The sequence below is a fragment of the Erpetoichthys calabaricus genome, chromosome 5 (genome assembly GCF_900747795.2).
Source record: "Erpetoichthys calabaricus chromosome 5, fErpCal1.3, whole genome shotgun sequence".
NCBI lineage: Eukaryota > Metazoa > Chordata > Cladistia > Polypteriformes > Polypteridae > Erpetoichthys > Erpetoichthys calabaricus.
The window spans coordinates 233,963,289-233,984,672 of NC_041398.2; the positions used below are offsets into that span (position 1 = coordinate 233,963,289).

Consider the following 21,384-nt stretch of genomic DNA (forward strand, 5'->3'; position numbering starts at 1 on the left):
TCCAGCACCCCATACAACCCTGTTCAGGACAAAGCGGTTTAGAAAATAACTGACATTGGTCTGAAAACACACTGGAAATACAATAAAGCAAGAAAATTCAAAAGAAAGAAAAGTTCTGACTTGGCTGTCACAGTCACATTGAGGCATTATGCAGTCATATTGCTGTTGGTATGGAGGAGCTCCCAGTAGCATTTCCAGACACACTTCTGCTGAATAATTTGTTGGTTGAAAGTCCTCAGTGTTATTGTGTCAGAGAGATAGGATGTGCAGCATTGTTGATAATGGCACTCAGTTTTGTTTTAATTCTCTCCTTCTCTATGACCTCCAGGGACCTGGAGCGTATCTGATAACTGAGTCTGCCCGATTGATTAACTTGGTGATTCAGTGGGCCTCTCTATAAGTCATGTTACCAGCCTAGCACACCACAGTGTAGAAAATCACATTGGCCATCACAGAGTTGTAGAAAATTCGAAGGATATCACTTTCCACATTAAAGGAGCACAGTCTCCTAAGGAAGAAGAACTGCTCTGTTCTTTCTTATACAGCTCCTCTTTGTTCCAAGACCAGTCCAGCCTGTCATTAATGTGGATTTATATTTGCATCATTAGCTTTTAAAAAAAATTACTAAAGAGAAACTAACATTTAATGAATGAGTCAAAATGTTTGGTAACACTTTAGTTTAGGTACTGCAAAAAAGAACCTATTACTCATTTACTATTATGTAACATTCATGTCTCCGGTGAATCTTCCTATGAAGTCAGTAGATGGATTGGGAGAGCATGGGGGGTCATGAAGTAATGGAAAGGGGTGTGTGGTACTCCCGATATCAATGCAAAAGGATGAAGGTCCAAGTCTTTAAAGTCCTCATGCTTCCGGTTGTGAGACATGGACACTATCCAGTGACCTGGGATGAAGACTGGACTCCTTGGGTACTTTGTCTCTTTGGAGAATCCTTGGGTACCGCTGGTTTGACTTTATGTTGAATGAGCAGTTGCTCACAGAGTCCCGAATGAGGCACATTACCTGCATTGTGAGGGAGCGTTAGTTACGGCATTATGGCCATGTTGCGAGATTCCCCAAGGGTGATCCGGCATGCAGGATGCTCATTGCTGAGGACCCAAGTGGCTGGATTAGGCTGAGGGGACACCCACATAAGTAACACCTCGCTGTGGCAGATAGATGGTCATTTCTGAAGGGTGGGACTGGACCGCATGTCTGTCTAGGGGGTTGCCAACTGGGATCTTGAGCTGTTCCATCGTGTGGTGGGTGTGGCAAAGCACTGTACCAGTGTATGCTTCCCAAACTGACCTGACCTAACCCTAACAAGACATTAACATACATTTCGTAGGGTCTTCATAACACTTACAAAGCATCAGTAAAGTGTTGATTCATCTCTGGTGCAATTTCTTTTTGGATTGGCTAGAGGTTTTCTCTTGATATTCCATACTTTATTTTTAAAGTATGTATTCCGTATTTGAATCCTTCATATTAACAAGTCGATTTACCATCAGGTCAATATGCCACACTGCACAGAGATGAATAACCCATGTACTGATATTTTAAAAATGTTATGAAGACAAGAAAAAGTCTTTGTTAAGGTCTTGTTACACAGGAGTAAATAAAGAATTTTTGTAATACCTAAACTAAAGTGTGACATATGAAATCAATTCAAATTTCATATGTCACAAACTGCTGAGGCTTTAATTGTTCAAATCGTTATCTTTTTTGCATTTGCCTCTGGTTCTTGTGTGAAATCATACCTGTCGGTTTTACATGAATCCATTATTTAAGAACTCTTGTAAAAACACCCTTTGTTGTGCTGCTTCATAGCATCTTGAATGAGTGATCAGACTTTGTCATTACTTAGCCTGTGTGCAAATCCAGAAATACACTAAATACTGGACTTGCGCTACTTGTAACTGAGAGACTGCATTACATTCTCCAAATTACCATTCAAATATCTATATATATAATTCACTAAGGCAAGACAACCATGGAAAGCACGCCGGAAGGGGGCGTGGATTCACTAAGCTGCCGACAAGTAAGACACCCATGGCACACGCAGGAAGGGGCCACGCCCACCAACTCTAAGCCCATTGGATACGACGACAACTCACAGAGCCACGCCCACCAAGTCGGACGCGACGCCTCCGAAAACATGCCGTCATTTCTGTTTGTCTGTGCCACAGTGTACATACAGCTCTGACCCACGTTGACTTTTCATTAGTCAACCTCAGTGGAACCTTGGTTCACACAGAGGCAGCACCAGAGAGAGACAGAGGCACACACAGGCAGCCCGAGAGAGAGAGCCACGCACACACAGGCAGCGCGACACAGAGAGCCGCGCAATCCTTTAAAACTGAGGTTAAAACACAATGAAGGAAGCAGTCTTTAAAAACCAATAAACCCTGTGCCTCTTTTTCATTCGCATCTCACCTGCTTCACCGCCCTGCAGCAGTCGAGACGCTCTCTCTGCAGCTGACCTTCTCTGTGCCTGACTCCACTACTGTCAGTCGCCTGATTAAAAATGGTGAACTCCTGCAATGTTACTATCTTGCTTGGCTTTTAAATAAAGTTCGGATTTGTTGAAATGTTCCTTTTTCCCCCCTGTGCTTAAAACTCATTTTAAAAAAAAAGTGTTTATACAACTGCTGCAATGTTACAGAGAGAGAGAGAGAGAGAGGGCTCGCGTGCTTCTGAGAGACAGAAGGGGAGGGGGCTCACGTGCTGCTAAGAGAGAGAGGGGGGGGGCTGGGGAGGCTCGCGTGCTCCTGAGAGAGAGAGAGAGAGGGGGGGGGGGGGAGGCTCCTGTGCTGCTGAGAGAGAGAGAGAGAGGGGGGGGGGCTGGGGAGGCTCGCGTGCTGCTGAGGGGGGGGGGGGTCTGGGGAGGCTCCCGTGCTGCTGAGAGAGGGGGGCGGCTGGGGAGGCTCGCGTGCTGCTGAGAGAGAGAGGGGGGGCTGGGGAGGCTCCCGTGCTCCTGAGAGAGAGGGGGGGGGGGCTGGAGAGGCTCGGGTGCTGCTGAGAGAGAGACAGGGGGGCCTGGGGAGGCTCGCGTGCTGTTGAGAGAGGGACAGGGGGAGGGGGCTCGCATGCTGCTGAGAGAGAGAGAGAGTGAGAGGGGGGGGCTGGGGAGGCTCGCGTGCTGCTGAGAGGGGGGGGGGGCTGGGGAGGCTCGCCTGCTGCTGAGAGAGGGACGGGGGCTGGGAAGTAACTTTCACCAGCGTGGCCTCCATCGTCACAGACGATCCCGCTTTCAGTCACGGACAATTGTATGTTGCTCTCTCCAGAGGTCCATCTTTTCATTCACTCACACTGGTATCCACAAACCCACCCCATTTGGACAACTGTGTCGTTCAGCAAGTGTTCACCCATCAATACATAATTATGCGGCGTATGTTACGCCGCGGGTTGGCTAGTATAATAAACAGTGCAATACAATACAACTTATTTCTTGTATATCACAGGTTCAGAGTGCTGTGAACAATTCTCAGTTAAAATACAAGTATAGTTTGACAGATGACATCAGACAGGACTCTCCGTTGACTGAGATGTTCATGGATGACGTTGTGATCTTTAGTAAGAGTAGACCACAGGTTGAGGTGAAACCTGAAGAGAAAGAGGTACGCACTGGAGAGAAGAGGTATGGAAGTCAGTAGGAGTAAGACGGAGTACATGTTCGTGAATGATAGAGAAGGTGGTGGAAGGGTGCGACTACAAGGAGAAGAGGTGGTGAAGGTAGACAAAATGAAATACTTGGGTTCAACAGACCAAAACAACAGAGAGTAATCTAGCAGTCTACAAAACCTGCAGATAGCAGATTTTATTTATTGAATATCTGGGATTATATGTACCTACATTATATTATATATATTCCTGACGCAGTACTGAAACAGAACACTAATTTGAAAATTAAAAATGACCAGGCAGTATCTCAGAAGCAGAACAAAGATGGGTGAAGAAGAGAAGCAGGAGTAATTTGTGAAAGAACAGTATCTGCAAGATTGAAAGGGACGGTCTATTAAATGGTAGTGAGACCAGCTATGTTGTACGGATTGGAGACGGTGGAAATGATGAGAGCCGGAAGTGACAGAGTTGAAGATGCTACGAGTTTCGCTTGGAAACGAGAGTAGACAAGATTAGGAATGAGTATATTAGAGGGAGGGCGGCACGGTGGCGCAGTGGGTAGTGTTGCTGCCTCGCAGTTAGGAGACCTGGGGACCTGGGTTCACTTTCCGGGTCCTCCCTGCGTGGAGTTTGCATGTTCTCCCCATGTCTGCTCTGGTTTCCTCCCACAGTCCAAAGACATGCAGGTTAGGTGGATTGGCGATTCTACATTGGCCCTAGTGTATGCTTGGTGTGTGGGTGTGTTTGTGTGTGTCCTGTGGTGGGTTGGCACCCTGCCCGGGATTGGTTCCTGCCTTGTGCCCTGTGTTGGCTGGGATTGGCTCCAGCAGACCCCTGTGATCCTGTGTTCGGATTCAGCGGGTTGGAAAATGGATGGATGGATATTAGAGGGACAACAAGGGTACGACAGTTTGGTGACCAAGTGAGAGAGGCTAGAGTGAGATAGTTTGGGCACATGAAGAGGAGAGATGAGGGGTACATCGGGAGAAGAATGTTGAGGATGGAACTGCCAGGCAAGAGGAAAAGAGGAAGGCCAAAGAGAAGGTTTATTGATGTGTTGAGGGAGGACATGAAGGCTGCCAGTGTGGCAGAAAATTATGTAAAAGACGGATAGATGGAGACAGATGATCCACTATGGTGACCCCTAAATGGAAGCAGCCAAAAGAAGAAGAAGACTACTAATTACTAAATATACTGGATATGCTTTTGCTATATTCATCACATTAGGGGTTTTATAATAGATGTTAGTTTGCCTTCACAAAACTAAACGACTGATAATAAATTTGCCATTTGTAGAGTCATATTCAGGATGGTGTTGTGTGTGTATTACTACGCAATGTGTGTCTATTGACCCAGTATGTGTCTTCTTAATCGAGAGACGTGCTTTGTGCTTCTAAGCATCGAAACACTAAATAAATTTTATTGTGATAGTGACAAATGGAGGAGCTCCTTTCATCAGCAATGTTGACAAAACATTCCAATATACATCAATAAATCTTTTTTTAAGCAATTAGATTCAACAATAACCTCATTTATTTGGAACTTAAAACATCCACGTATCCAAAGAGCGACCCTGCAAAGACCTAAGGCAGAAGGTGGAATGGCTCTACCTAACTTTCAGTTTTATTACTGGGCAGCAAACATACAAGCTATAAAAACCTGGACACAGATAGATGAACAGACACAGGCCTGGTCCGCAATAGAAGTAAAATCCTGCAGTACTTCTTTATATTCCCTGCTTTGTGCCCCAGTAAATGCAAAGTATCTATATATATAATTCACTAAGCCAGAAGACAAGTAGCCGACCATGGAAAGCACGCCGGAAGGGGCGTGGATTCACTAAACCGCCGACAAGTAAGACGCCAATGGCGCACGCAGGAAGGAGCCACGCCCACCAACTCTTAGACCATTGGATACGACGAAAAAATCACAGCCACGCCCACCAACTCGGACGCGACGCCTCGAAAAACATGCCGTCATTTCTGTTTGTCTGTGCCACAGTCCACTTGCAGCTCTGAGCCACGTTGACTTTTCATTAGTCAACCTCAGTGGAATCTTGGTTCACACAGAGGCAGCGCCAAAGAGAGAGCCGCGCGCACACACAGGCAGCGACAGAGGCACACACAGAGGCAACGCCAGAGAGAGACAGAGGCATACACAGGCAGCGCAAGAGAGACAGCCGCGCACACACACAGAGGCAACGCCAGAGAGAGACAAGCGCACACACAGGCAGCGCGCGAGAGAGAGCCACGCACACACACAGAGGCAGCGGGAGAGAGAGCCGCGCACACACACAGAGGCAACGCCAGAGAGAGACAAGCGCACACACAGGCAGCGCACGAGAGAGAGCCACGCACACACACAGAGGCAGCGCGAGAGAGAGCTGCGCACACACACAGAGGCAACGCCAGAGAGAGACAGAGGCACACACAGGCAGCGCACGAGAGAGAGCCACGCACACACACAGAGGCAGCGCCACAGAGAGACAGAGGCACACACAGGCAGCGCAAGAGAGAGCCGCGCAATCCTTTAAAACTGAAGTTAAAACACAATGAAGGAAGCAGTCTTTAAAAACCAATAAGCCCTGTACCTCTTTTTCATTAGCGTCTCACCTGCTTCAGGCCCTGCAACAGTCGAGACGCTCTCTCTGCAGCTGACCTTCTCTGTGCCTGACTCCACTACTGTCAGTCGCCTGATTAAAAATAGCGCGACAGAGAGAGCCGCGCAATCCTTTAAAACTGAGGTTAAAACACAATGAAGGAAGCAGTCTTTAAAAACCAATAAACCCTGTGCCTCTTTTTCATTAGCGTCTCACCTGCTTCACCGCCCTGCAACAGTCGAGACGCTTTCTCAGCAGCTGACCTTCTCTGTGCCTGACTCCACTACTGTCAGTCACCTGATTAAAAATGGTGAACTCCTGTAATGTTACTATCTTGGTTGGCTTTTACATAAAGTTCGGATTTGTTCAAATGTTCCTTTTTTTCCCCCTGTGCTTAAAACTCATTTTAAAAAAAAGTGTTTATACAACTGCTGCAATATTACAGAGAGAGAGAGAGAGAGAGAGGGCTCCTCTGCCTCTGAGAGACAGAAGGGGAGGGGGCTCCCGTGCTGCTGAGAGAGAGGGGGGGGGGGGGGCCTGGGGAGGCTCACTGCTGCTGAGAGAGAGAGAGAGAGAGAGCCTGCGCATGCAGGGGGCCTGGGTTTTTTTCCCCTGTGCTTAAAACTCATTTTAAAAAAAAAGTGTTTATACAACTGCTGCAATGTTACAGAGAGAGAGAGAGAGGGCTCGCGTGCTTCTGAGAGAGAGCCTGCGCGTGCATCTGTGCAAAGACAATTTCCTGTTAGATTTGCCTTTGCAATGACAATTGATAAGGCACAGGGCCAAACTTTCAAAAAGATGTGAATGTATCTGCCAAAACCAGTTTTCAGTCATGGACAGTTGTATGTTGCTCTCTCCAGAGTTCCATCTTTTCATTCACTTACTGGTATGCCTGCAGGAACACGTGCAGCGAGAGAGAGAGAGCGAGCGACACACACACGCATACAGGCGCGGGAGAGAGAGAGCGCTGCACGCATAAGAATAATAATACTTCATTACATTGATATACCGGTGTTTTCAGTATTCAAAGCGCTATCCACACAGTGAGAAACCGGGAAGCGAACCCAAAATCTTCCACAGTCTCCTTTCTGCAAAACAGCAGCACTACCATTGCGCTACAAGGCAATTAAAGAATGCACCGGCCTCGATTTTGTTTTCACTTCTGTTTACAGCGATTGGATCGTAGCGTACATTGTTGCAATGTTACTTTTCTTGGTGGCTTATTACATTACGGATGTTTCACATGTTAATTTTTTTCCCTGTGCTTAAAAGACATTAAAAAAGTGTTTCTCAACTGTGACTCTGGAACAACTCAGTACGCAAGCTATATTAAGCGTCAACAATGAAGACTTGCTACACCTTAATGAACAAGTGCTGAAACTTATCCCTACCGACGAAGTAACTTTCACCAGCGTGGCCTCCATCGTCACAGACGATCCCGCTTTCAGTCACGGACAATTATATGTTGCTCTCTCCAGAGGTTCATCTTTTCATTCACTCACAGTTGTATCCACAAACCCACCCCATTTGGATAACTGTGTCGTTCATCAAGTGTTCACCCATCAATACATAATTAAGCGGCGTATGTTACGCCGCGGGTTGGCTAGTAGGCAATATACTAATAACCCAATTGTGCTTCACTCACTCAGAATATGGAACCAAATTAGAAAGCATTTTAAGATGGAGAAGCTTTTATCTGTGGCACCTCTGCAAGAGAACCACCTCTTTCAACCCTCGCAAACATATGCAGTTTTTAATATCTGGAAAAAATTTGGGATTAAATTGTTCAGAGATCTTTATATAGACAACATCTTTGCATCCTATGAACAATTACATTCCATATTTAACTTTCCAGCTACACATTTCTTTCACTATCTTCAAATTAGGAACTTTGTTAAACAGAACCTGCCAGATTTTCCTCATCTTACACCCTCGTCCATACTGGAAAAAATATTGCTCAATTTCAAGGACACCATCTCTGCAATATATAAAATTATTGTACAGTCCCTCCCTTTCAAAGATCCAAGAGGACAATGGGAAAAAGATCTCTTAATCAATATATCAGAAAGGGAGTGGAAAGTAGCAAGAGACTTCACTCGAGCTCCATATGCGCAAAGCATACAATTATTCAACTCAAAGTTATATATCGAGCACATCTGTCTCACCTAAAACTGTCCAAAATGTTTCCAGGCCAAGATCCAACCTGTGAACGCTGCAATCAAGTCCCAGCCTCACTGGGTCACATGTTTTGGGCCTGTGCCAAATTAACATCATTTTGGACCAAAATTTTTAAGTTCCTCTTAGACAGCCTTGGTGTCACAATCCCTCCTAACCCATTAACAGCTGTGTTCGGTGTTCTTCTAGATGGGTTTAAAGTGAAGAAGGACAAACAAACTGTGATTACATTCACTACATTTTTGGCACACAGACTTATTTTGCAAAACTGGAAGAATCCTAACTCTCCTCTTTTAAATCAGTGGGTAACCGATGTTTTATACTATTTCAAATTGGAAAAAATCAAATATTCAGTTAAAGAATCTGTACAGAATTTTTTAAAACCTGGCAGGATTTAATCAATAAAATTTTAGAATAAACTCTTAAAGCACCAAGGAAGCAATTATCTCTGCATGTCTTTTTCTTTTCCATTCATCTCTACTGGTCTATTAAACGCATTAATTTAGGTATGTTTACAGGCCTTAAGTTTTACCCCGTTGGCCATGCTCTCTCTCTCAGGGGTGGGGGTCAACTTGTTTTTTAATCCATCCATCCATCCTCTTCCGCTTATCCGAGGTCAGGTCACGGGGGCAGCAGCTTGAGCAGAGATGCCCAGACTTCCCTCTCCCCGGCCACTTCTTCTAGCTCTTCCGGGAGAATCCCAAGGTGTTCCCAAGCCAGCCGGGAGACATAGTCCCTCTAGCATGTCCTGGGTCTTCCCCGGGGCCTCCTCTCGGTTGGACGTGCCCAGAACACCTCACCAGGGAGGCGTCCAGGAGGCATCCTGATCAGATGCCCGAGCCATCTCATCTGACTCGTCTCGATGCGGAGGAGCAGCGGCTCTACTCTGAGCTCCTCCCGGATGACTGAGCTTCTCACCCTATCTTTAAGGGAAAGCCCAGACACCCTGCGGAGGAAACTCATTTCATCCGCTTGTATTCGCGATCTCGTTCTTTCGGAATTTGAGTTGGGTGTTTTTCAATCCTATTTTTTGTAAAAATTGATCAATTTGTATGAATGATTACAGTAAAATTAATAAAATTAAAAAAAGAAAAAAAAAGAAAATGATGTAAAAGATGGATAGATGGAGACAGATGATCCACTATGGTGACCCCTAAATGGGAGCAGCCAAAAGAAGAAGAAGACTACTAATTACTAAATATACCGGATATGCTTTTGCTACATTCATCACGTTAGTGGTTTTATAATAGACATTTGTTTGCCTTCAAAAACCAAACGACTGATAATAAATTTGCCGTTTGTAGAGTCATATTCAGGACTAACAGTCAGAGAATGAATGGACAGCCTCCATAGATCAAGGTATTAAAAAGTGATTCATCTCGCCATCTACAAGTTCAACAAGTATAACTTAGTGTCTAATTGTTAAAGTCATACACTCTCAAATTACAAACATAAATATTTCTGACCTGTTTCAAGCTTGATTCCTGAATGTTCATGCTGAAGGTTTCATTTCTGGACAAGGCTTCTACCATTTTTCTTTTTGAGATGTGTTAACATGATCCTGTAGCACTGTGAATTGTATTCATGTGTAGTTTTTACTCCTGACTTTATCGAGTATTATTGCATCTTTTGGAGTAATATGTCTACTTGCAGTCATTCATCAGTGTGGACCAGATACTGTAAAAAAAGCTAATGCTGTTATGTATTTGGCATTTTGGTATTGACCTGGTATCGGAAAATCGAGTCTATTGACATATTGACAGAGTTCTCCTTGTATCTCCTCCATTTCGGTTATTTAATGTGCTAATCCCATGTCTACTGTAACTGTCAATTACTAACACATCAAACTAAAATTCTTTTCCTATGTTGGTTGTTGTAGCCACAAGCCGTTTTAGGTATGGCAGACTCCCTTCAGTGCTTTTGAGAATTGCTTCTGCATGCTTTAAATGAAGCTGAATTTTCAGTTCTGAGAATCTTTGCTTAGATATAACTGATGCGTTTCCCTGATATTTGGTTTACAATTTATTTTAGTCTTTGTAACCATTAGCTGCCCTCTCCATGGACTCTTGCACATTAGTTATGGCCCCAGGAAAAGTTTTCTACACCTCTCAGCATTTCTACGGCATCTATGTTTAATCATTGACTTCTAGAGTGTGACATATGGTGGTATAATTACGAGTGACCTGGCACTGTGATGAAGTGGCTATCCCCCATCACGTGCCCAGAGCTGCTGGAATAGACCCCCCACCCCCCCCCGCCCATGACCCTGAATTGGATTAAGTGGGTCTGAGAACATTATGTTATTTCTTTTAACACACAGTACCACCCATGAAAGCCCAGCTCTCATGGTGCTACGAGAAATATGAATGTTTCCCTTCAGCTGGATTGACTGCTTCCTCGGAAATTACAAGTTTTAGATAATGGCGTCTTTCAGAGCACACACATTCCATTTGCTGAGTTCTTTTTCCAAAATTAGCTGTGGATCATTCATGTAAAAAAGAAGGCTGTTATTGTAGGAAGGCTGCGAAATAGGAAATCTTTACAGCACCATTACTAAATACGGGACATTCTTTATTCAGCCTGTTCTGTTGGATATGAAGTAGTATTTGGAACAGTATTGCAAATTGTCTTCTCTTATATCATAAATAATTTATAAAATAATGTTGTCTATGGCGTACACACATTTTTATGAGCTAGATGATATTGTTTGGATGAGCAGTTAGGATGCCTCATGTAGGAGATGCACCAGGCATAGGCCATTGGGAGAACCATGACATCTGGAAGGATTAAATCAGACATGTGGCAGTGTCTGGGGCTGGAGGAGGATGCCAGGGATAAGGAACTCTGGGTTATTCCAGCCGAGCCTGTTGCCACCATGACCCTCATCAGGGTAAACACTTAGAAAATGTTGCCAATCAGATTTATTGGATGGTACAGTGGTTGCTCCAGGAGGATGAGCTTCAGATCTTAGCCCCGTCACTGCTCACGTGTTTTAATTCTACTGGTGACTTTAAAATTAACCCTGTGTGTGTTAGCATTTACAATGGATTCAAAAAGTATTCAGACGCATACACTTTCTGCACACTTTATTGTATTGTACAATTAATTCCATTTTTGCTCATCAATCTGCAATTAATAACACATAACGACAAATTGAAAATGTGTTTTCAGAAAGTTTTGTGAATGTATTAAAAATGGACATAGTGAAGTCTCTTCTTCGTAGAAGGATTCAAACCCTTGGATGTGGCACTCCAAATTGTGCTGAGCTGCATTGTGTTTGCTTTAATTGTCCTTAAGATGTTTGTAGAACTTGTTTGGAGTCCACCTGTGGAAAAGTGGATTGATCTGACCTCGTTTAGAAAGGCACACATGTGTATAGAAGGTCCCACCATTCACACAGCATGTCAGTATGAAAAGCAAGCCACGAAGTTCAAGGACGTCTCTGTAGACCTCCATGATCAAATTTGTGAGGCAAAGATCAGAGTCGGTTTAATAAAGGCATTTCTGAAGCCTTGGGATGTTCCTAGGAGTACAGTGACCTCAATAATTGTGAAATGGAAGACATTTGGAACCACCAGGACTCTTTCTAGAGTCGGCCATCAAGGAAGGGTGTTGGTCAGGGAAATGTTCAAAAAGTCGATGGTCACTCAAACAGCTTCAGAAATCCACTGCTGAGAAGGGAGAAGCCGTGCAAAGGAAAACAACTTCAGCACCAGTCCATAAATCAGAAGCTTATGGCAGAGCATCTAGATGGAAACTACTCTTGAGTAAAAGACCTCTATTAGGGAGACCATATCAGAAGGATGACCACCTCAGCGCCACACCATCAATCAGGTATTTATGGTTATGTAATGAACTCCTGAATGGTGTTTGCCAAATGGCTCTGAGAACATGAGGAAAAAGTTTCTCTGGTCTGATGGGACAAAAGTTGGAGTCTTTGGGTAGAGTTCTATACACTATGCCCAGTGAACACCAGGCACTGCTTGTCACCTGCCTAATATAATCCCTACGGTGAACCATGGTAGTGGCAGCATCAAACCCTTTGGGGGTGCTTCTCAGAGAGGTCCTTAAAGAAAGCCTGCTCCAGACTGCGTGAAACCCTAGACCTCACCTTTTGATATGACAATGACTTGAAGCATACAGCCAAGACAATGCCTGGAGTGGCTTCAGGACAAATCTCTGGTGGTCAAGCATGGTGGTGACAGCATAGCATTATGAAGGTACTTCTAACTGTCAGGGACAGAGAGACTGGTCAGAACTGAGGGAAACAATGAATGTAGCCAAATACGGAGAGGTCCTTGAAGAAAACCTGCTCTTAGAGCGCTCCAGACTGGGGCGAAGGTTCACCTTTCAGCAATGATCCGAAGCATACAGCCATGACAGTGCCAGAGTGGTCTCAAGATAAGCCGCTGAGTGTCCTTGAGTGGACAAGCCAAATTACAGACTTAAATCCCAATGAACATCTTTGGAGAGACCTGAAGATGGCAGTTTACAGACACTTCCCATCCAATCTAATGGAGCCTGAAAGAATCTGCCAGGAAGAATGGAATAAACTCCATAAATCCCAGTGTGCAAAGCTTGTAGAAGCAAACCCAGGAAGACATGAAGTTATACTTGCTGCCAGAGGGACTTCTACAAACTGCAGAATTAAGGGTTTGAGTACTTCTATGAATGAGAGATTTCAGTCTGATATTTAATACATTTGATAACCTTTTCCGAAAACATGTTTTCACTTTGACATTAAAGATTATTAAGTCCATTTAAAATTAAATCTGCAACACAATAAAGTGTGCAGAAAGTGAAGGGGTCTGAATAGTTTCTGAAACCACTGCGTGGCCCTGTGATGGACTGATGCTCCATTCAACATTGGCTCTTTCTTTGTGGCCAATGCTGACAGGTCCCCTGAACTAGATTAAGCAGGTTGAAAAAGTGTAAGGATTATAACTAAGATTATAGATTATGTGTAAATATATTGAATGTATTTATTTTAATATGTTTCTCTGATGTTAATGTGGCCACGTCAGCAAGCACTATCATCATTTAGCATTGAACAACACTCTATTGTGATATTGCACACATTCCTGTTTGTATCTGTTAAATTAGCTGAACTGCACAGCTGCAGTACATTTCTAGGGACCTCCATTTGCTTCCTGGAAATTGCACTGTCTACATGGAGTTAGCCCACATGTGTGCATCGGTTTCTCCAAGAACTCAAGATTTTCTCACAGCCTGAAATCTGTGTGAGTGTGTGTGTGTAAGAGTGAGTGTACCCTATGCCAGGCTATCTGGAATTGTTTCCTGCCTTCTGTCCTGCTTCAAACCAGAGTCAGAATCAGACTTCAGTTCATTGGCACAAATACAAAAAGATCACATATAATGCAGTGTACAAGGTCAACACAAAATATAAAATGATAAAATTGAATAAAATATGACGAAATGTGAAAAAATGTCAAAGGTGTGCAGTTATATATAGATACTGAATAAAAGTTCAAAAAATGGATGGATATTATTTACCAGGGTGATGTGTTTGTGTGCAATTCTATCTATCTATCTATCTATCTATCTATCTATCTATCTATCTATCTATCTATCTATCTATCTATCTATCTATCTATCTATCTATCTATAATAATAAATAATAATAATAATTCATTTTATTTATAAGGCATTTTACATTTGTAGTAAACCTCAAAATGCTACATAAAAATATTTAAACAAAGACACAACAAGATATGATGTGATGTGTTTGTGTGCAATTCTATCTATCTATCTATCTATCTATCTATCTATCTATCTATCTATCTATCTATCTATCTATCTATCTATCTATCTATCTATCTATCTATCTATCTATCTATCTATCTATCTATCTATCTATCTATTATATAGTGCCTTTCTTATCTATTTATTTATCTATCTCTTGTCACACATGCATGTCTGAGGATCACCCTCCAAGCTCTTTCCAGGTATGTGATACCACCTGGGCTGAGACAGGATGCAGCCATTAACTGTCTTGTCATTTTCTTCCTCCACAGTGCCAAGACCATTTTTCACCATTTAACCACTCTTCAAAATCAGTGGTGGAAGAATTTAGAAAATTACTTCTGATTTTTTTATTTTCTGAACTCATTGTATGCTTAATTTAAAAAGCAGTGGTAATGCCCTGTGTGCTGGCACCCCTTACACACGCTCAAAACTCTTAGCATCTGAAAAACGTACCTGAATGAATCAGTGGTTGAGGAATCGGAGACTCAGATCAGATCAAATAATATAAGAGAGCACTTCACTTTATTTACAAGAGCCAAAAATGACAGTTCAGTGTCATGTAAATAAAAATGCAGTTCACAGCAATGACACACCATATATGTACAAAAACAAAAATAAGTTCATGTGGTTTTGCACAGTATACACAGTGGCTGAAAAGAAAAGTTGTAGCAAAATAAGAACACACAGTTCAACAGGACAAAAAGGAAAAGTATCTATAATAATAATAATAATAATAATAATAATAATAATAATTCACTGCGGTGGGTTGGCACCCTGCCCAGGATTGGTTCCTGCCTTGTGCCCTGTGTTGGCTGAGATTGGCTCCAGCAGACCCCCGTGACCCTGTGTTCGGATTCAGCGTGTTGGAAAATGGATGGATGGATAATAATTCATTTTATTTATAAGGCACTTTACATTTGCAGTAAACCTCAAAGTGCTACATAAAAATATTTAAACAAAGACACAAGATAAAAATAATGATAAAACAATAATCAGAGGCAATTTTGTTAATATGCTTTCCTAAATAAAAAAGTCTTTAATTGTTTTTTAAAACAGCCCACAATCTGCTGTGTTCTCAGGTTCTCTGGTAGGACATTCCAGAGCCGTGGAGCAGCAACTGCAGAGGCTCGGTCACCCATTGTACGAAGTTTGGTCACGGGGGGGTGAAGGCAATAGGTATTTGCAAGACTAAGGTTTCTGGTAGTGGATTGTAATATAAGAAGTTCCTTAAGGTATTGTGGAGCATTTCCATGGATACACTGGTGAGTGAGTAAACAAAGTTTGTATTCAATACGGACGTGAATAGGGAGTCAGTGAAGTGACCGAAGGATTGGTGAAATATGTTCATATTATATATAGAACATATTCTAATATATATTAGAATCCTTGCAGCACTATTTTGGATTTGTTGGAGCTTTTGAAGGCTCTTGCTGGGAATCCAGATGAGGAGTGCATTGCAACAGTCCAGCCTGGAGGAGACAAAGGCATGAACCAGCTTTTCAGCATCACAAAGGGAAAGTCGGGGACAGAGTGATGGACATGTGTATCAAATGACAAATGGGAGTCTAATTTGACACCCAAATTAGTAACAGAAGAGGAGAAAGTAATGGTATGGCCAGAAAAGGAAATACAATTTATGGAGGAACGAAGTTGATGGGGGGTACTAATTAAAAGAGCTTCAGTTTTGGTGCTGTTCAGCTTGAAAATGTTCTTGGACATCCAAGCCTCAATCTCATCCAAGCAGGAGGAAAGAGTTGATGGAGGTGTAAAAGAAGTCGAATCCAGTCTCACATAGAGCTGCGTATCATCGGCATAGCAATGGAATGAAACTCCATGCCTGCGGATGATGTGACCCAGGGGTAGCATATACAGTAGATATTAAAAAGGGTCGGCCCAAGGACTGATCTTTGTGGGACCCCACAGGTGACAGTGTGGGTATGAGATTTAGCATCCCCTAGGGCCACATACTCATACTTTTCTATCTATCTATCTATCTATCTATCTATCTATCTATCTATCTATCTATCTATCTATCTATCTATCTATCTATCTATCTATCTATCTATCTATCTATCTATCTATCTATCTATCTATCTATCTATCTATCTATCTATCTATCTATCTATCTTAAGCGATCTCTACTTGTAATATTATACCTGTGACACTGAACTGGAGTAAATGGGTGTGAAAAATTGTGGAAAGATATTTGATTTGCTTGTTTTATATGTTTTAGCTGCATGTGCAATTTTAGCCTAAATTGTTTTAACAGTGATATATGAAGTGCAGATGATACAGATATAAATTTGTCGGATGACAGCCAGCCTGGGTCCTTGGGAAACTGACCTTACCCGGTTTACATTCCATCTTTTTTTTTTCAAAACGTTTCAAGAATTTAGTCCACTGAGTAAAAGGAAGCTTGGAGGAAAAAAAAAGGACTGCAGCTGTCTTGTTTCCTATGCAGCATGACAGCTTGTAGTAAAAGAGTAAAAAACGTAAAGCTAAACTATCCATCCATCCATTATCCAACCCGCTATATCCTAACTACAAGGTCACGGGGGTCTGTTGGAGCCAATCCCAGCCAACACAGAGCACAAGGCAGGAAACAAACCCCGGGCAGGGCGCCAGCCCACCGCAGGGCACACACACACACACAAACACCAAGCACACACTACGGACAATTTAGGATCACCAATGCACCTAACCTGCATGTCTTTGGACTGTGGGAGGAAACCCACGCAGACACAGGGAGAACATGCAAACTCCATGCAGGGAGGACCCGGGAAGCAAACCCAGGTCTCCTTACTGTCAGGCAGCAGCACTACCCACTGTGCCACCGTGCTGCCAAGCTAAACTATAACAAATACATTTAAAATAAACCTTATATTCTTAAACCTGCTTTCTCCTATTCTGGGTCAGGTAGGGATAGAAGTCTATACTAACAATATTGGGTGCAAGGAGGGAGTCAATCCACCAAATATTTCAATTTATAAATAAAATGTATCAATTATGTAAAAATATTTGTATTAATTAACCAATATCAATATAAATATGTTAACATACTATGTCAACACCACCAGAGGTTGGGGGCATGCACTGATAGCGTGTTTCCATACCCACCACACAATGAACCACCTGGATTGGGACCCAAGTCCAGTGGGTGACACCTCAGCACCCCATGCTGAGGTGCTATATATAAGTCTGCTCCATCACAGGGTGACCCCTGAACACACTAGAGACTGTTGTCAAAAATTGGATGCCTCCTTTATCCCCTCCAAGGGGAGCTGTCTTGGAGCACTTTTAACCACAGGCTCGTTCCACCATTCTATCCGTGCTAAGAAGCACCTCTGGGGGTCTTTTCTGCCCAGTGCTATCAGGCAATTCAATTCTTCCACTGATGTAGTTGTTAATCCATCCATCCATCCATTTTCCAACCTGCTGAATCCGAACACAGGGTCATGGGGGTCTGCTGGAGCCAATCCCAGCCAACACAGGGCACAAGGCAGGAACCAATCCTGGGCAGGGTGCCAACCCACCAGAGTGTAGTTGTTAAGGTTATTTTTATTTATTTATTTACTTATTGATTGATTGAATCTTCTGTAATGTGAGCCTGTATCCTTGTCTTTTTTATGCTTCTACTGTTGTACGCAGTACACTCTGAATTTCCCCATGGGATTAATAAAGTTTATCAAATCTAATCTATATATTAATATCCACCTTAATAAAAGGATAAATGTCTGTGTATCTGTTTGTCAGTCTGGTTGCTATGTCTCTGTCATTTCAATTAATGGCACATCACAAACATTTGCAGTAATAAAATAAATTGCATTTATCATTCCAACAGATGGTGCAGTGCATTTTATTACTACAAATGTTTGTGATGTGCCATCTGTTGCAATGACAGACACAGTGCATTTCATTACTTCCTGCATTACAAAGTACATTCTTTTACAAAAACCTTAAGCCTGCTGAGGTCTGAGTTGATTACTTCAGACGGGTACCACAGCTAGTTACTCAAATAAGTTCACTGGACAAAGAATTTGGCACCACCCATGTAAGAGGTGATACATATTTCAGGCACCGACAGAGGGCACTCCAGTATGAATATAGTCCTACAAATTGTGTGCCACAGGATTCATAGGAGTGACAAGACGTAGTGGTGTGCCACTTGTGTTTGGTTCTCTCAGTGAAAAATGGGTCACATGACAGACGTGAATGATTAGGAAAAAGGGGTCATTGCATTCGGCCATGCCAAAGGGTAGACAGCATAGTAAGTTGCCAAATTTGCAGGTGTCTCAAAGCGTACTGACCACCGCCAGCAGTGGAGTACAACGCAATAAACTGTTAATCTTCGCCAGAAGCGCAGGTGAAAGATGATGCTTACAGATAAGGACCATCGCTATATCTCAAAAATTTCAAGAGCAAACAGTTCCTACAGGTCTCCCAACTTGTTTTGATTACTTACAGTACAAACCCTCTGCTTGAGTAAAAAGTTTTCCAAGGTGACAACCGTCACACGCATAGGGCTGAAAATGTGTGCAGCTGGAACAACGAACATTCTGAAGCATTCTTGCATCTTGAATGGCCCGCAAATACAGTATGTCTACATTTCTGTTATGGTTTGAATATTTTTAATAAAGTTGGAAGTTTCACTCAGCTTGATGTTACTAGAAATGACACCATTTGTGAGTGAGATGCACAGAGAGCTACAGCAGTAATTCATGCAGAAACATTGCAAAAGATGTTCATTGTTTCTGTGATTTTCCTTGGATTTGTTATGTAGCCTCCAGCCTGGGACTGATCCATGCCTTCTACCCTACTGTATGGTTCGTGTTGTCCCTCATTGTTGATTCCTGCCCTGCACCTGAAGCACCTCTTGGGATGCGTCTGATGCGTCTCAGGAACTGCAGGTCTGACATTGGGGTCAGCAACACAGGAGCGCCGCAGGGGACTGTACTTTCTCCGGTCCTGTTCAGCCTATATACATCGGACCTCCAATACAACTTGGAGTTCTGTCACGTGCAAAAGTTCGCTGACGACACTGCAATCGTGGGCTGCATCAGGAGTGGTCAGCAGGAGGAGTATAGGAACTTAATCAAGGACTTTGTTAAATGGTGTGACTCAAACCACCTACACCTGAACACCAGCAAAACCAAAGAGCTGCTGGTGGATTTTAGGAGGACCAGGCCCTTCATGGACCCCGTGATCATCAGAGGTGACTGTGTGCAGAGGGTGCAGACCTATAAATACCTGGGAGTGCAGCTGGATGATAAATTAGACTGGACTGCCAATACTGATGCTCTGTGTAAGAGAGGACAGAACCGACTATACTTCCTTAGAAGGCTGGCATCCTTCAACATCTGCAATAAGATGCTGCAGATGTTCTATCAGACGGTTGTGGCGAGCACCCTCTTCTATGCAGTAGTGTGCTGGGGAGGCAGCATTAAGAGGAAAGACGCCTCACGCCTGGACAAACTGGTGAGGAAGGCAGGCTCTATTGTAGGCACAGAGCTGGACAGTGTGACACTTGTGGCAGAGTGACGGGCGCTGAGCAGACTCCTGTCAATTATGGAGAATCCACTGCATCCACTAAACAGGATCATCTCCAGACAGAGGAGCAGCTTCAGCGACAGACTGCTGTCTCTTTCCTGCTCCACTGGCAGACTGAGATCATTCCTCCCCCATACTACACAACTCTTCAATTCCACCCGGGGGAGTAAACGTTAACATTATACAAAGTTATTGTCTGTTATACCTGCATTTTTATCACTCTGTAATTTAATATTGTTTTTTATCAGTATGCTGCTGCTGGTGTATGTGAATTTCCCCTTGGGATTAATAAACTATCTATCTATCTATCTATCTATCTATCTATCTATCTATCTATCTATCTATCTATCTATCTATCTATCTATCTATCTATCTATCTATCTATCTATCTATCTATCTATCTATCTATCTATCTATCTATCTATCTATCTATCTATCTATCTATCTATCTATCTATCTATCTATCTATCTACCTACCTACCTACCTACCTACCTGGGACAGGCTATGGCCCACCATGAATCTGTACTACAATAAGAGAGTCTGGGAGAGAAATGAATGTAGTAGGTTCTCATAGAACCCAAAATAAGAATGTGTCATCTTTTTCTCGTTACAGATTTACAATCGCCTAGACAGGAACTGTTGTGGGTTTAAACCACGGAAGGAAGATTCCTGTGTTGAGAATCTCCGGTACCTGAACTGTAGCAGTCAGGATGATATTAAACTTGTTCATATCATCCAGAGGAGTCTTGATCCTAGGCATCTGGTTTTTATTGATAATAAAGGTTATTTTGACAGAGATGAAGATAATCTCGATTTTAAATTGCTGGAAGGAATTAAAGAGTAAGTATACTGTATTTAAAATGTTAATATTTAAAAAGTTAATTTTCATTGGGGTAGCCATTACATTGATCTGTGCCTGAATTACCAGTGACATGCATGCACAATGCTATTCTGCTTGTACCGATCACGTAGTTTAATGAAAATTATGTTAGCACCTGTGCTGGACGTTTATCTTCAACTTACTTCCCTACACGTTCCACCATTTTAAAAGAGATCCATGTTTTTCACGTCACTCACTGCCACATACATACACATTTATGATCCTGTTCTTTTCTACACCCTGCCTAAACTAATTTTTGGTTCTTCTTCTTGGCCAATTGAAGCATCCTTTGACCTAATATTAAGAATCTGACTTGCCTACTTATTTTATGTACAGTGCAATTATAAAGTATTCAAACTGTTCACTTTATTCACATTCTGTTGTGTTGTAGCCGTGTGTTAAATTATATAAATCTATTTTTTCCCTCATTAAGAAACAGAAAACCCACAAAGTGAAAATGGGATTTAGACTTTTTTGCAAATTTATTAAAATAAAAAATAACTGAAATATTCCACTGACACAAGTATTCTACGACATTTGAAATTTGGCTCAGGTCAATCCCATTTTATTGATCGCCATTGAGATGTTTTTATACCTTGTTTGGAGTCCACCTGCGGTCAGTTTAATTGATTAAGAAAGGTACGCAGCTGTCTACAGAAAGTCTCACAGTTGAGCAAAAAGCAAGCCATGAAGTCAAACAAAATTCCCTGCATAGCTTACAGACATGATTGTGTAGAGATGCAGATCTGCAGATCTGGGAAAGGACACTAAATAAATTCTTAGAGCATTGGA

General features: G+C 42.6%; 1 protein-coding gene across 1 annotated transcript in view; it reads left to right on the forward strand.

The window, feature by feature from the left end:
• Positions 1 to 21,384, forward strand: part of gask1b (golgi associated kinase 1B) — a 47,446-nt gene that overhangs the window by 18,803 nt on the left and 7,259 nt on the right. The window contains exon 3 of the mRNA XM_028802661.2: positions 20,326 to 20,552. Within this exon, the coding sequence (XP_028658494.1) occupies positions 20,326 to 20,552 (227 nt within the window). The remainder of the gene's footprint in view (positions 1 to 20,325; positions 20,553 to 21,384) is intronic.